Here is a 15,225-nt window from a genome sequence, read left to right as displayed (position 1 = left end):
ATCCAGATGCCCAAGCTCTTGATCTCATCCTTAGGTTCCGGAAGACACCCTAGACAACTGGGCCAGGCTAAGCTGGGAAAGGATGGATTTTTAGGTACCATCACCGTGAACTCAGTTTTGGACCCGTTCAATTTGAGTGCCGAGTCCCCCATCCAGGAGTGGACCTGTGAGAGGCAGGCATGGAGTGTCTGGGAGTTCTCCAAGGATTGGGAGAGGGCGAACACCAATTGGGTGTCGTCGGCGTAGCTCACGATCTTGATGTTAAATGGAGCCACCACCTCCTCCAAGGGGGCCATATACACATTGAATAGTGTAGGACTCAGAGAGGAGCCCTGAGGCACACCACAATGGAGGTGGGTGGATGCCGACCGTGCGTCCCCTTCCCATACCTGGAAAGATCTTTCACTAAGGAAAGACCTAAGCCAGTTTAGCGCTGTCCCTCTCACTCTGGCGTCCGACAGTCTCTGGAGTAGCACTTGGTGATTCACAGTGTCGAACGCTGCACTCAGGTCCAGGAGGATCACTGCCACTGATCCCCCCCGAGTCCAGAATGCAGCGTGCCTCCTCCATGACTGCCAGCAAGGCGGTGTCAGTGCCTTGGCCCGGGCGGAAGCCTGTTTGGGAGCATTTTAGCACACCATTGGTCTCCACAAAGTTGGAAAGCCTAGCATTGACCAGTTTTTCTGCGATTTTGCTCAGTCCTGGGAGGAGCGAAATGGGCCTATAGTTGGCCATGTCTGAAGGGTCCAAAGAGGGTTTTTTCTGAAGGGCTTTCACTATTGCGCTCTTCCAGTTAGGTGGAACAATGCCCGTGCCTAACGAGGCATTAATAACTTCAGTAATGGGCTCCACAATGGAGGGGGCAACCTGTTTGAGAATTCTCATAGGGGCAACGTCCCGGGGGGAACCACTCTTAATTGAACATAGGGTTTTAAGGACTTCATCCCTGTTGACTGGTCCAAACGATTCCAGAGTTATCTGGGGGCACCCTTCCTCCTCCCATCGCTCGGGTCCAATCTTGGGCGGGGGAAGTGAGGCAAGAATGTTTTCTATTTTTGTGTTAAAATATTCCGCCAGATTATTACATTTGGTCTCCAGGTTCTCCGTGGGGGCACAGGGTGTAGGAACTTTCATGAGTTCTTTGACCACCAGAAAGATTTCTCTAGAGGAGTTAGAGGCATTGTTAATTCTCTCCTCGAGAAACAGAGTTTTAGCCAGCCGGATGGCGGTTTTGTACCTCCTCATTGCTGTTCGATATTCCATTTTACTGGCTTCCTCCTAGTTCTTCCTCCAGGAGCGCTCAAATTTTTTGCATGTCCTCCGCATAGCCCTTAGCTCAGATGTATACCATGGAGCGGTGGGAAGTCTTTTCTCCCTTATGCCTGTCGATCTTATGGGAAGGACAGCGTCTAAGGTGTTGGAGATCCACCTGCAGAGGTCTGCGTCTGCTGAGATAGGATCATGTGAAAGGGGTGGACGTGAGGCTTCTAGGCTGCAAGTGAAATTTTCCACTGATAGCCTGGCCCATGGTCTGTCCGGTGCACCAACCTTAGAGGGAGGGCTGCTTTCACGTTTCGTTTCCCAAGTAAAAGGGATCAGAAAATGATCCGTCCATGGTAAAGGGATAGGGGGGACTGCTTTCATGGTGGAGATATTTGCCAAGATAGGATCAAGCAGGTGGCCTTTATTGCGAGTGGGATCTAGGCTTATAAGGTCTATTCCATAAGTTTTAAGGTCACACAGGAGGGCAGTCGCCAGCCGCTCTTCCTGGTCGTCAAAATGGAGATTGAAGTCTCCCAGGGCGACAAAATTTGTCGCTGAGGCGGCACCAACCATTACCATTTCCATTAGAGAGCTGATACCCATCTTTCCTGGGGGGCGATAAACTAACAGGCCAGACAGGGTAACGGTGGGTGAGACTTGGAAAGAGAACTTACAGCTTTCACAGTCTTCAACTTCGCCTTTCTGAGTTCTGCAGGTCAGTGAGTTCTTATACAGAATGGCTACGCCTCCTCCTCGACCAAGTGGCCGATCCTGTGAGAGAATGAGAAAGCCAGGGGGGAGGGAGATAACCATATCTGCTTCAGCACCCTGTGTAAGCCATGTTTCTGTTAGAAACAGGATGTCTAGCTCCTGTTCCCGGATGAGGAGATTGACCTCAAGCGAGTGTCTAGGTAGAGATCTGCAGTTCAGCAGTCCAAGGCGAATTGTGTGTTTTCCAGGTGCTAGATTAGGGGGGCGGCATAGGGCGCAGTAAGAAAAAGGTGGCGGACCGGTATTGACCAGGGAGCAGTATGAAGAAGGCAGGGAGAGTAACTGAAGTAATGTTTCTAGGGAGTAGGTGAGAGGGGTACCTGGTAAATTCAGCAGAGTGTCTGGCCCTAGGCTCGTCTGGGCTCGGACGGGCGCAGACGGGCATGACTCTGGCACGACTCCGGCGCAGACCTTTTCACTCACACTTTCGTACCTGTCCACAATAAGAACTGACTGAAACATGAAATAGTTTTGAATGTTTATTTTAACTATTGTGCTCTAAAATGCAGTATACGAGCCACAACCAGCAGAAAAATGCATAAAACTAATACAGTTAGCATTGACGCTAGGCCATGTATCATAAAGGGAGATATCATATAAAGGTGGAGAAAGAACAATAAAGTTTAACCACCGTCCCCTTGTTTAAGAAGAAGTATTATATAATAGAAGATCTCTGGATTTTGTCACAAGGCCCCATACCTTAGATGGTATATCCACATCCTAGATACAGCTTTGCTCTTCTCTGTGGAAAGCTCCCTCTCCAAGTGTGTTTTCCCTAAACATGCATCCCCGTAATATCAAAGTACGAGTTTCTAGCAGCAGCTGCATTAGCGAGCTTTGTCTAGGTGCTAGAGATTGACCAGAACAGAATGACAAGGGGCATTATTTATCGACCTTGCTCAGTGTTCAGACTAAACTCCAGGAAAAGGAAGAGAACGAACTAAGCAGACGGTTCTCATGTGAAAGGCATAAACAGAGTCTTGTAAAAGTAAAGTCATGTAGTAACATGCGCAAAAGCTGCATCACGGCTGCCGGGCTCATGCTAACTTAGCGATTTCGACAATGTCCCTATGACCACGTGACATTGGAACTCAATTAATTTAAGGATGGGATGCTGCTACACTTTATTTTGATGTGACTTATTATTTGTACAATGAGTTGTTCTTTGGCATTTATTAGCGTAGTACTTACTTTTTCCCTGTATTATGGACTACTGCCAGATAAGAGTATAATTTTTTTTCGTAAGGGTGTTAGTACATATACGTTTTATATAATGTGATACCTGTTCTATTATTATACTCAATTGTGCCTTGTTAATATTGTTTTCTCCTTTACTGTTGCTTTTGTCTTTTTATGCTTGCAATAGCTCTTGACTTGGCTTCTTGTAATTTAGGTTAACTATTTCCCCAGTATTCTTAGGCAATGTTTTGTTGTGGATACTTCTTTATGTAGAAATGTATCTGAGGTGATTTTTTATTGTATGTAACAGACCTGCTTAATTTGCATTTATAAGAATGTGGGTCATTGATTTTGTATTTATATTTTTCTGTTGTAGAGTTACTTTTTGGGAAACTTTAATTAGGCCCTTAGGAAGCCATAGACAACACAAAACACTTGACCTTTTCAGATCGGTTTAATAGATTTTCAGAATGTTTAAATTATAACATGTTTTCGCCCCTTGTTTCTTTTGAGTTGAACATTTATTGCATACCTGTGGTGGCAGATGGATTCTTTGGAGGGAGCGGTGGTGCCGGTCAACTTGACCTGACCTTCCTCAACTAAGTGGCTTCACATTGAATCTGTCTCTATGGAGGTGGATCGTCTGTTGCATCCTCTGGTGCTATCAAAAAGCTAACAAACAGTAGCCCTAAAGCCCATTCAACAAGATGTAAAGTGGCTACTTCTGCATTACTGAAAAATATTCCATTTCAGACATCTGCAAGGCTGCAACCTGTAGATCTGTTAACACGTTTACAAGGCACAATTGTATTGCTTCAGATTATTGAGCAGGTGTCCAAATAGGGCAAGCATTTTTAAGAAATCTATTTGCTTATGTCAATTGTTTTTATGGGATGAGCTAGCAATTTTATTCAGTGCCTATGACTACCAATGTATTTGCCTTGAAGGAGAATGAATGGTTTCTTACCTGTAAACCTTCCTTTAGGTAAGTCTCTATTGAAATCAAAAGCAACCCTCTTTTCTCCTGGATGAAAGAGAGAACATTCAATATGTACTAAGGTTATAATTGCAGTATCAAAATGAACTGAGTTAACTGCCACCTACAAGCATGATGGAAAACTGGAGGTATAGGTGCATTTAAAGGTTGTGTCCATTTTCACTCTAACGTAGCAGCAGCCTATAGTGCTTTACTGCCATGTCCTTCCTTTTCATTCAGTTGAAAAAAAGTGTGTGTTAAGAGTGTTTCTAAAACGTCAATTTTCTTTCTTTATCGTCACATTTCATTAATTTATGTATTTTTCCTTGCTTTTAAAGTAAATCTTAGAAAATAGTATTTGTAAGTTAGTGCCAAAGAGGCATGTTTTGGTAGGTCCTCAAACAGTGAGTGTCTGTGTGACTTCTGGCAAAGATTCAGAATGACTGTCTCTAACGTCAGAAATAGATAATGTAATAAGGTACCTGCAACCATTACAGGGAAATTATATTTGTGTCCGCTTGAAGAAGCCCTGAATTTAGATTCTCAATTACAGATATAACATTTTCATACTGTAACAAATTAAGACTTTTAAAAATGTTTATTTAGCAAATATTTCTCAGTAGTGAGAAAGGGCCACTAATTAACCTGATTTAGCCATATGAAATAAATAGTTTAAGCTTCTAATCTGGAGACCTGGACATTAAGCAGCCAAAAGCAACAGCCGCATCCATTTAATCACAACGCGGAGTCTATGGTATCTTTTAAAAATTGAAAGTGGAGCTTGTTCTTTCCTGGAAAATTACTAATCAGTTTTTTATGCCCAGTGATTACTTTAAGTCTCTCACATTTTATAGTTCTAGTTAGCTGCAACAGCTAGTGGTGTTTTTTACCCCTGAATGTATGAAGCAGTACTTTGCAATTTTTTGCATTGTAGTGCGTTGGTAAATCTGATTAAGGACCCGAATAATGACCGTATTAAACCCTGTCCAGGTTTTAGTAGATTTTATTATCTTGGCACACTTGCAGAGATATAGTTATATAGAAGTTAATGCTCTGACAGCCAGCTCACCACCAAATCAAAATTGATTACTCATTAAGAACGAAAATTTCTGTTTTTTAATGCAAAATGGCTATAAATGCCCAATAATACCTTTTCCCGTGGGTAAGGGAGCAAATAAAAACGTAGAGAGTGGTTGTGTATATGTAAACTATTTTGGCCTCTTGCTTATCAACAGTATACTTTTCTGGTATTTTGAGCCACAGTGCTTTTCAATTCTTTTACTAATTAAATTGATATAGCAAGATTTATATATGAAAAATGTAGCTGGTATGTGTATTCTTACATCAGAGATTATATTGAGTGAGCGATCGGGGGCCTTGTGATGACCTTGTCTTGATAGTGTTGTGTACTGCATTCTGTATCCTAATTTACAAGGCTGAATGTTCCACTGAATTGGTACAAAGACTCGCATGTGCTCTGATGTCACTGATAGAATGTTATAACAGTGTTTGGTGTACCGATGACGGGCTACACAAGTGCAATAGTTGCTGTAATGTTTCCTATAATTATAGTTAAGCTGCCAATGTTATTTGAGCTGGTTTGCTGGTAATTTATTTTGTTTCTATTGGTTAATTTCTTAATGTAAAAAGAACAATTGATGGACAGAATGCAGAACAATTGATTTGAAAACAGGGGACCCCTACTAGTAGTTAAGTTTGCTAATGGTAGGGACTAATATTGAACAGGTATGAAAAGAACTAGATTAGCAAACAGTAAAATACATACTGCCCTAATATAATCTACATATCATTTGCACTTGAAGTGATTAACTTTCAAAATAAGCCACATAATGGATAGCAAGGAATATTGATATAGTGTTTATTTTTATTTATAGAGTAGAAAAGTTGTTATTTAATTCATAGATTTTTTCTTCTTTTTCTTTTATTTCATAAAAGATTTTTTCATAAAAAACGTTATCAACATACATAATTATTGCAACGACAGAGAAAAAAATTAATACATAGAAAGACATATACAAAACGCAATTTAGGTCGATGTTTTCACAGATGCAGGCAATATGGTGTTGAACACCATATTGCCTGCATCTGTGAAAACATCGACCTGTATTAATTTTTTTCTCTGTCGTTGCAATAATTATGTATGTTGATAAAGTTTTTTATGAGAAAATCTTTTATGAAATAAGAAAAGAAAAAGAAGAAAAAATCTATGAATTAAATAACAACTTTTCTACTCTATAAATAAAAATAAACACTATATCAATATTCCTTGCTATCCATTATGTGGCTTATTTTGAAAGTTAATCACTTCAAGTGCAAATGATATGTAGATTATATTAGGGCAGTATGTATTTTACTGTTTGCTAATCTAGTTCTTTTCATACCAGAATGCAGAACAATGTCATACATTCACCCCAGTACAGAGAGGACCTGGCTTAGCAGTTCGGGTTGGACTGTCCACATGAGGCACAGGGTCAAGACTGATTTGCATATGGCCAGATCTAAACTGGGGTGGCATGGTGAGCAAAAGAATGATGGATTTAACCCAGATCTCTTGACTGGGGGTGAATGTTTTGATTTGTTCTGCATTACGTCCATCAATTGTGTGTCTTTTGCTTCCTCGCCCTAAGTGTGCCGGGTATGGCCAGACGTGGTTCCCTGGCTCACTGTGCCACTGGATTCAAGCGATCCTGGTTGAAGAGGGGTGAAACCCCGTAACCGGTCCTTGGACGCTTGTTTCAGGTCTAGGGAGGACCTGGCTTAGCAGTTAGGGTTGGACTGTTCACATGAGGCACAGTGTCAAGACTGATTTGCATATGGCCAGATCTAAACTGGGGTGGCATGGTGAGCTGAGGGTGAATGTTTTAATTTGTTCTGCATTCCATCCATCAATTGTGTGCCTTCAATTTCGTAATATATACAAGTTGCATGTGCCTTAAGCGAACATAACTTTTTCATTTTACAACCTTGTGCATAATCTTGATTCCACAGTAAAATACGTGCCCCGTGCTATAAGTTTGAATATGTAAGTGATCTGCTGGATTGTGAGTTTGAGGTTTTTTTTAAATTCTATATACACATTCGTTCTTTTTCTATTTAAATTTCAGATTTTCAACCTGATGAAGTTTGATAGCTACACACGCTTTCTGAAATCCTATCTCTACCAGGAGTGTATGCTGGCTGAAGTGGAAGGACGCTGCCTACCTGACCCACAGCAGATTCCTAGCAGCCCTGTGTCTAAACACAGTATTAGCTCAGATCGTTCCAATATCTCCACGCCAAAAAAGGTGCATCTCATTACTATTGATGTTTAGAAGATGAATGTTGATACAAAGTGCTGTTGTTAGGTTTGACTTAGTAACTTTAGTTCCAAACTATTGGGTTTTTTGGATCCTCCCATTGTGTCAGATTTCTTGCCTGCAAATTCAGTCACTACATCTACATGGTTCAATGATTCTTTTTTTTGGTGTAAATATTGCCAATCTTTGTCTAAAGTTGTTAATAGTAAAAGCACAGCAATCAGTTTGTTCACAAACACTTATTTAGAGAAGGGAGTTAGTGTAGCAAGGGAAGGCTACATACTCTAAAGGCTGGAAGCATAGTGCTCGTTTTAAAGAATGCAGCAGCATCAATATTCCTCATGCCGAGCAGTGGTAGTTATTATCTCTGTTGTCTTTTTCAGCTCCTGTCATCAGGTTCTCTTCCAGGGGATCCTTATCAAAGTCATAATCACTTGAATATTCCCGCCCATGTGCGGGGACCCCAGAAAACATCTAAAAATTATATATGGAATTTTTTTTAAAATATATATATTTTACTTTTTTGTTGTCTTAAAACAACCAATGCAGACTTCGAAACATAACAGGATAAGCAAAGCTGTAAACATTATCTTTGCATATATCCAGATAAAACAGGGAAACCAAAGGACACTTGAACTGCTTTTAAGGAACCGCAGAAAACGTATCTCTGCAAAGAGAAAGGAAGCAGGCATTGTTAGCCCATAGGCTGCATTGTAACTTAATTAGCATAGAAAGCTGAAAGCCAATACAGTGAAAACAGAAACACTGGCACCGTGCCTTTGAGGCAGCCATGACCTTTAGCTCAGGGATGACAGTTAGGTCGGTTGTTCATGCCGGCTCCTTCAGTCAGGACACTGATTAACCAGCTCCACAGATTTTTGACTTTTCTGTCAGAAATTGTATTCTTTTTCAACTGAAAACCTTTCTACTTCGACATTTAACGCCTGTTGGAGTATTTCTCTACCTTTTTCCAGAGGTTTGGCATTTTTTATCCCTCGAAATGCCTTCCCTATTTGATCATTGTCCTTCCTGTGGCAAAAAGAAGGCCAAAACAGACTCCCACTCTGTCTGTATTCTTTGCCTTCCGGACTCTCATGTTCCTGAGACTTGCCAACACTGCCAGTCTTTATCAAGACAGACTCTCAAGGGCAGAAAAAAGATTTGCCTATTATAGCCTTTTTCCCTTCTAACCTTGGGCTTGTAGTATGGTGGACAGAAAGGTGTAGAAGATTAAAAAAAAGACAGGGTCACAAAGGATAGAGGGACAATAATATTACAGAAGTTGGAAAGTGTATGGTGGCTGTACTCGTTAGACACATATGTTGACCAATAATAAGAAATTAGGGCTGCCTGGTAGACCAAGCATGGACTGCATCTGTATACATGTGACAGCCTGTTCCCATATTGCAGCAGCCCTGTTGCAGGTGTAGGCCCAGCTGTTGCAGCTCTGTTGAACAACTGATTGGATATTGTGGCAGACGGGACTGATGCAGGCAGTTGCAATCCTGATCGGGGCATGGCAGATGTAACGCCCGACTGGATCAATAGGCTATTACTGCCCCGATTCGACAGACCCCAGCAATGCAGTGTTTACCAGGCCGATTGGTCCCAGGCAGTAACCAAGGTAGATGCAGCCCTGATAAAGTGTTTCCTGCCGGAAACTAGATGGGAGAGACTAAAGGGCCCCTCTGCAGCATTGGTTGCTTGTAGCTCACGCTCATTTAGTCAGCTCTCTTGATGTCCCTCAGCCCTTAGGACATGCTGGACTTCTCTACACCTGGGTAGTTTTTCTTGCTGAAAGACCAAGTAGTCTCATTCCTTCTCACAGTAGGGAGGCAGGCTTTCAGGCACTTCGGGCAGATCCTCAACTCCTCCAGCAGAAAGGGCGCCCTCATCTGTGATATACTGGCTGCCAGGTACACACCAGCCTTGGTTAGACAAGAGTATTTTGAGTACTTTGTGAAGCACTCACTTCCCTTGGTGCTTTGGGTCCTACTTTTATATACAACCTGTAGTCTGGAGATGTGGAATCCCTGTCTCAAACTTCAGAACCAGTTTGAGGGGGAGGGTGGGATCTCGTTTCAAGTGTTCTGTTCTGGAAGCTGCTTTCCAGACATGGCTTTTGTGTAAAGTGATGCTTTCACAGGAAGCAGCATTGGGACTCTCTGGGACTGCATCACTCAAAACAGAGGCACTGTGAAGTATGAAGTTTCTGCAGCTGGCTGTCATCAGCTACCTACTAGAACAACAGACACTACAGTACCACCTCTCATATCCCTCCCAACAAGCAAATGACAGTGCTCAAGAACGATTGGCAGCCCTTTGCTAACAAAAGTTCCCTAAAGGATGCCCTGTCTCTATGCTTCTCATGTCAGTGTCTGGATCTCCACCCTCCATCTACAGGAATTGAGGCAATATATTTCCACCGTCCTTAACCTCAAGCCTTGGGTATCCAAAATGGAACCCATTGGCTACTCATAAAAACACAACACAACCACTGCACCTGTGCTATGTACACACTGTGCACACTTGACATACACACATGATGCTATCACCAGGTTCTGGGGATACTCATACCAGCATATCTTTACAGAAGACGATCCTGTATGCCACTCTGTAAGTAATACAGACAAAAAGGTCGACTCCTATTATCTGTTTCAAAAACAGGGCATGCTGACACTACTGCTTTATGTACTATACCCAGGAGAGGGACAGTAGTCCTCTGAGGGCATGCTGGGTGCATTCCTACAGGTTACAGGGCAAACGCGAGACCTTGCATAGTCTTTGGCAGGCCCAGGTCTTATGCTTAGTATTGCGTGATACAAGTGTCAAAATAAATGTCAAGGTACCCTATACAGACTCATCACAGCCATGCAAGGAACATTTCTGTACTAATAGCCATCTTTTCAGAGCGAAATAAACTGTGTCCGTTTGAACTCCAACAGATGGCTCCACGCTTAGGCAAGTTTGTTTTGAAGAGTGACGGGGGTTATGTAGCATGAATTGTTTCTGTAGTCCCATACTGTGCATTGTTCAAGATTCACTTATTACTTATTTGCTAACTTAATAGATATGGATCAATAGCCAGAATCTCTACTGCTCCCTGTTCAGCATTCCTTAGCCTCCCTTCAGACTTGTTTTTATTTTCACAGTAAACAGGATGATGATGATGCTTTTTTTCCCTAAGAGTGTGGCTTGTGGTAGGACTGGGGCTAGTTGACGTTATCACCATTAAGCCTTCTTGTACACCGACCTGACCCGAAGTCATGCATTGGGTGAATATAGCTGAACATGATTCAGTAATCACATTGCTATGGACTTCTGCATGCACTTTAATTGCACCCTTAACCTCTTCTCTTTTATTTGGACCATTACCAATAATGGAGTCCCAGTCTTCTCCCCCAGAATGACTGGGCCAAACATGCAATACCAGTGGATTAGAAAGCTAGAGTTTCTTGGATATACTCAGGTCTACAGCATCCTCGTTCTCCGCCTTTACTCTTAGTCGATGGTAGTGACCCTTCTTTCATTATGGATTTCATGTAGGTCTTTATCGGGTAGCTAGATGCCTTCATGGCACATTGTCTTAATTAAATCCCTTCTTATCACTAGTTGTTATCCAAACACGCAATTGGCTCAAGGTCCGTCGGACACTAGAAACAGTGAGCCGAGCATTCGCACTCTTGAGCTTATGAACATCATCCAAAAGTTGCTTCAAAGGTTGCTCCCTGACCAACTAATGATCGACTTACACTATTTTAGACTTGTTGACATTACTCTTTACCTTCATGCCTCTGAACAAATGTAAAGTACAGCAAGGCTCAACTTGGCTCACCCCAGACCCGTATCTAGGTCCAGTGCTAATGCTAGTGCCAAGGGCTTTAAGTGGGCCGGGTCCTGCCGGTGCTCATCACTGGCAGCTCTTAAAAGCCGTGCTGAGACCGGTCCCTATCAATCTCTCCATTTATGCCCTTACTCTCAGGGTGAAAAATAAATCTTAACTCTGCAGCAGTACCACAGTCACTGCCTTTGATGTAACATCAAAGAGACTTGTTATAACTCTTTCACAGTCTCACCATTTCAGAATGGAAGCATTTTCAAGGTTATATAGTCCTGGCTTGTTATAGGTGCAATGTTACTAGTTGTATTATATATCTGAAAGACAATTAGTTATAGATTCCTTACCTTGTAAATTACCCCAGGTGTTAGACTGGATTTGGAGAATTTTTCGTCAGCAGTACCCCTGCGTGTCGAAAGGTTTCCTCTGTCAGCTCCACGTTTGTCGTCGTGGTTGCAGGGATGGCGTCGCAGTAGCTACTTAGACGCCGCCCTCGCGTGCTGACGTCCGTTCTTTCTTTTTCCACGCCAGCCAGCGCAGATCTGGAAAGAGCGGTACCTTCAGTCACTTTGGACTGACTTTTTTTGAGCAACTTTTGTTGACACCGTTTTGAGACCTCGACTCCTGGTGCGCATAGGGATGCCCCGTTTCAAGGCTTGCTGCTCCTCCTGACAGTTGATGTCGGTGATGGATGCTCACCGCGTGTGCCTGTTTTGCCTGGAACACGACCACAACTCCAAGTCGTGTTCCGACTGCCAGACCATAAATCCGAAGTCTTTGCGGGAGCTGTCCCGAAAGCTTCTGGAGGCCCGGCAGTCCTCTCCGCGCCGTTCAAGGTCCCGGTCGCGCAGGAGGTTGAGGGACCGGTCATGGAGCCACCATCACCAGTTCTCTTCAAAGTCTTTGCACTCTTAAGGTAAGTCGAAGCACAAGAAGAAGTCGAAGAAGCACCGTCGCTCTTCGACTTCTCCCCGGCTGACGCGCCGAGGGATGTGGGCGTTGCCCCTCCTGCGGATCTGCGTGCGGAATCCGCTGGGTTGGCTCTGAGTTTCCCTCCCTTCCCGGGACCCGAAGCCACACCTGCCCAGCTTCAAAGCTTTTACGAAGCGATGCATGCCATCTTTGGGCAGCCCGACTCTGCCGGCACACCTTCAGGCCCCATGGACACGGCTGTGGGCCCTGGGTTTGAGTTTGAGTTTAAAGGGATTCGTAGAGCGCTCGTACACCTAGCGGTTTCTTGGCGCTAACTGGCAACTGCTACTCGGGGAGCAGTAAGGGTAGGGAATGTGACCGTTCAAGATGGGAAGGCTTGGATGAAGAGGAAGGTCTTGAGGTCTCTGCCGAACAGAGGGTACTGGGTGCAAGTTCTTAGAGAAGATGGGAGGGAATTCCAAAAAACTGGGCCCGCGGTCGCAAACTTGGAGCCCCCCCACTTCTTCCGTTTGAAGCGGGGGACCACGAGGAGGTGATGGGAAGAAGATCGGAGATCTCGTGAAGGAATATAGTTTTGAATGGCTGAATTAATGAAGGAAGGGGCAGAGCCTGTCCGGGCTTTAAAGATGGTGCAGCCAAGCTTGAATAAGGCACGCTGCCGGACAGGGAGCCAATGCAGGGAGAAGAGGAGGGGAGTTACATGGTGTCATTTTGGTAAGTTAAAAACCAGCCGTGCGGCCTGGTTTTGAACCAATTGAAGACGCCTCATGAGATAGTCGGGCATGCCATGATAGAGGGCATTGCCGTAATCTAGGCGAGATGTTACCATGGCCAGGAGTATTAGCTTGAGCGCGTCAGGGGAAAAGAATCGTGAGACTCTGCGTATTGTCCTGAGGGAAAGGAAGGCTGAGGACACCACAGCAGAGACTTGAGAGTGTAGGGAGAGTTGGTTGTTGATTTTGAACCCAAGAGTTTTGACGGAAGATACAGGAGTGGGTGGGGAGCCTAAAGAAGGGGGCCAAAAAGAAGAGGACCAAGGACGGGAGCAACCACCTGTCAACACCAACTCCGTTTTATCGGGATTGAGTTTCAGGTGGTTGAAATTCATCCAGTCCTGGATGAAAGCCATGATAGACTGAACATTAGACAATGACTCGGGGGAAGAGGAAAGGGAAAAAATGAGCTGGAGATCGTCTGCGTAGTTGTACACAGAGACCTCCAGTTGCTGTAAAGCAAAGATGAGGGGGGCGATGTAAAGGTTAAATAAAAGAGGGGACAAAGAGGAACCTTGAGGGACCCCGCACTGGATGGGTTGAAATTCAGCTGAGAACTCTCCCAGGCAAACCGCCTGAGTCCGACCGCTCAAGAAGGAGGATAGCCATAGCAGGGCTGTTCCTCCGATTCCCGCCGCCACGACAAGTGAAAGTAAGATGGTATGGTCCACCGTGTCGAATGCGGTGGAAAGATCCAAGAGGATCAGGGCCTGAGGTTGATTAGTGTCCATTCCTTGTCGTAGGTTGTCCAGTACAGATATTATTACAGACTCAGTTGAGTGGGCTGGGCGGAAACCAGCCTGTCTCGGGGCCAAAACACCATGTCTCTCCACAAACTCACTCAAGGTTTTTACTACGTGTCGTTCCAATACCTTTGCCAGGAAAGGCAAAAGGGAGATGGGGCGGTAGTTGGCTGGATCCGAGGGATCCGCCCCAGGTTTTTTTAAGATCGGAACGATCACTGCCGATTTGAGTGCTGGGGTAACAATGCCCTGGGCCAGCGAGCTGTTAAGAAGAGCTAAGGGTAAGGAGGGGCAGTGGGTGTAGATCTGCTTCAAAATGTAGGCAGGGCAGGGGTCCAGCGAGGAGCCAGATTTGACCAGCGGGAGGATGGAGGAGAATGAATCGGTCGAGAGGGAAGCAATTGAAACCAGATGTGCTGTAGCCGGTGGACGGCAGGGGTCAGTGAAGGCCGGGGATGGGAGGGGGATTTTAGCTTTGATTTTACTGATTTTATCTAGGAAGAAGTAATTGAGGGAGTCGCATAGTGGTTGTGAGGGGGAAGGTTTGAGTGAGGCTCTGTCGGAGTAAGCGAGGTCTTGGACGATGGAGAAAATTTCTCTTGGCCGGTTCTCCGCGAGTTGGATTTTGGATGAAAAATAGGTTTTCTTGGTATCCAGTATGGCTTTCTTATATTGTGCAAGAAGATCAATATACCGGGTTTTAGCAACAGGGCAATAGTTCCGTCTCCACTGTCGTTCCGCTTGGCGGAGAGTGAGTTTTTGGATCTTTAGATCGTCCGAGAACCAGCGGTTAGCATCTTTGGGGCGTTTGGCTGAGATGCGTTTTAGAGGGGCAATGGTATCGCAGCCAGCCCGCAGCCAATTGCTGATAGCTTCTACCTGGCCAGAAGAAGGCAGCCCGGTAAGATCGGGGCTGGAAGAGGAGAGGGAGGTAGATAGAGCTTCGACATCCACGCGGTTCCATGATCGCGCCCAGACATTTCTCGCAAGAGTGGGCTTAGGTGGTGAGAAGGGGGATAGAGAGAAGGTGATCAGAGAGTGATCTGACCATAGACAAGGAGAAATGGAGAGAGAGGTGATCGGGCAATCACGTTGCCAGATTTGGTCGAGGATGTGTCCCAGCCTATGCGTGGGAGCGTTGACGACTGATGTGAAGTTGAGCGACTGAAGGGAGTCTGAGAACTCTTTGGATTTGCACATTCCGCGGGGTCAGAGGGCCAGAAGTTAAAGTCTCCCAGGACTATGATGGAAGAATGGTAAACAACCAGAGTCGCCATTAGGTCTTGGAAGCTGGGGAGGAACGTTTGGGGGGAGGACGGGGGTCGGTAAACAAGGACGCAGGTAAGTGGGGGAGTAATGGAAGGAGAGAGAACCACTAAACAGTCTGAAGTTCCCATGGAGGGGGAGACTACAGGGTGGAATGTGAGTTCTT

General features: G+C 44.6%; 1 protein-coding gene across 6 annotated transcripts in view; it reads left to right on the top strand.

The window, feature by feature from the left end:
• RGS12 (regulator of G protein signaling 12) overlaps window positions 1-15,225 on the top strand; it is a 691,597-nt gene that overhangs the window by 411,965 nt on the left and 264,407 nt on the right. For all 6 annotated transcript variants that reach the window (XM_086964151.1, XM_086964150.1, XM_086964152.1 and 3 more), the window contains one exon: window positions 7,315-7,494. In XM_086964151.1, coding sequence (XP_086820277.1) covers window positions 7,315-7,494 — 180 coding nt within the window. The remainder of the gene's footprint in view (window positions 1-7,314; window positions 7,495-15,225) is intronic.

This window comes from Lissotriton vulgaris, chromosome 3_2 (assembly GCF_964263255.1).
Source record: "Lissotriton vulgaris chromosome 3_2, aLisVul1.2, whole genome shotgun sequence".
Lineage (NCBI taxonomy): Eukaryota > Metazoa > Chordata > Amphibia > Caudata > Salamandridae > Lissotriton > Lissotriton vulgaris.
The sequence above is the reverse complement of the archived record's forward strand: the minus strand, read 5'-3'. Positions and strand labels throughout refer to the sequence as shown.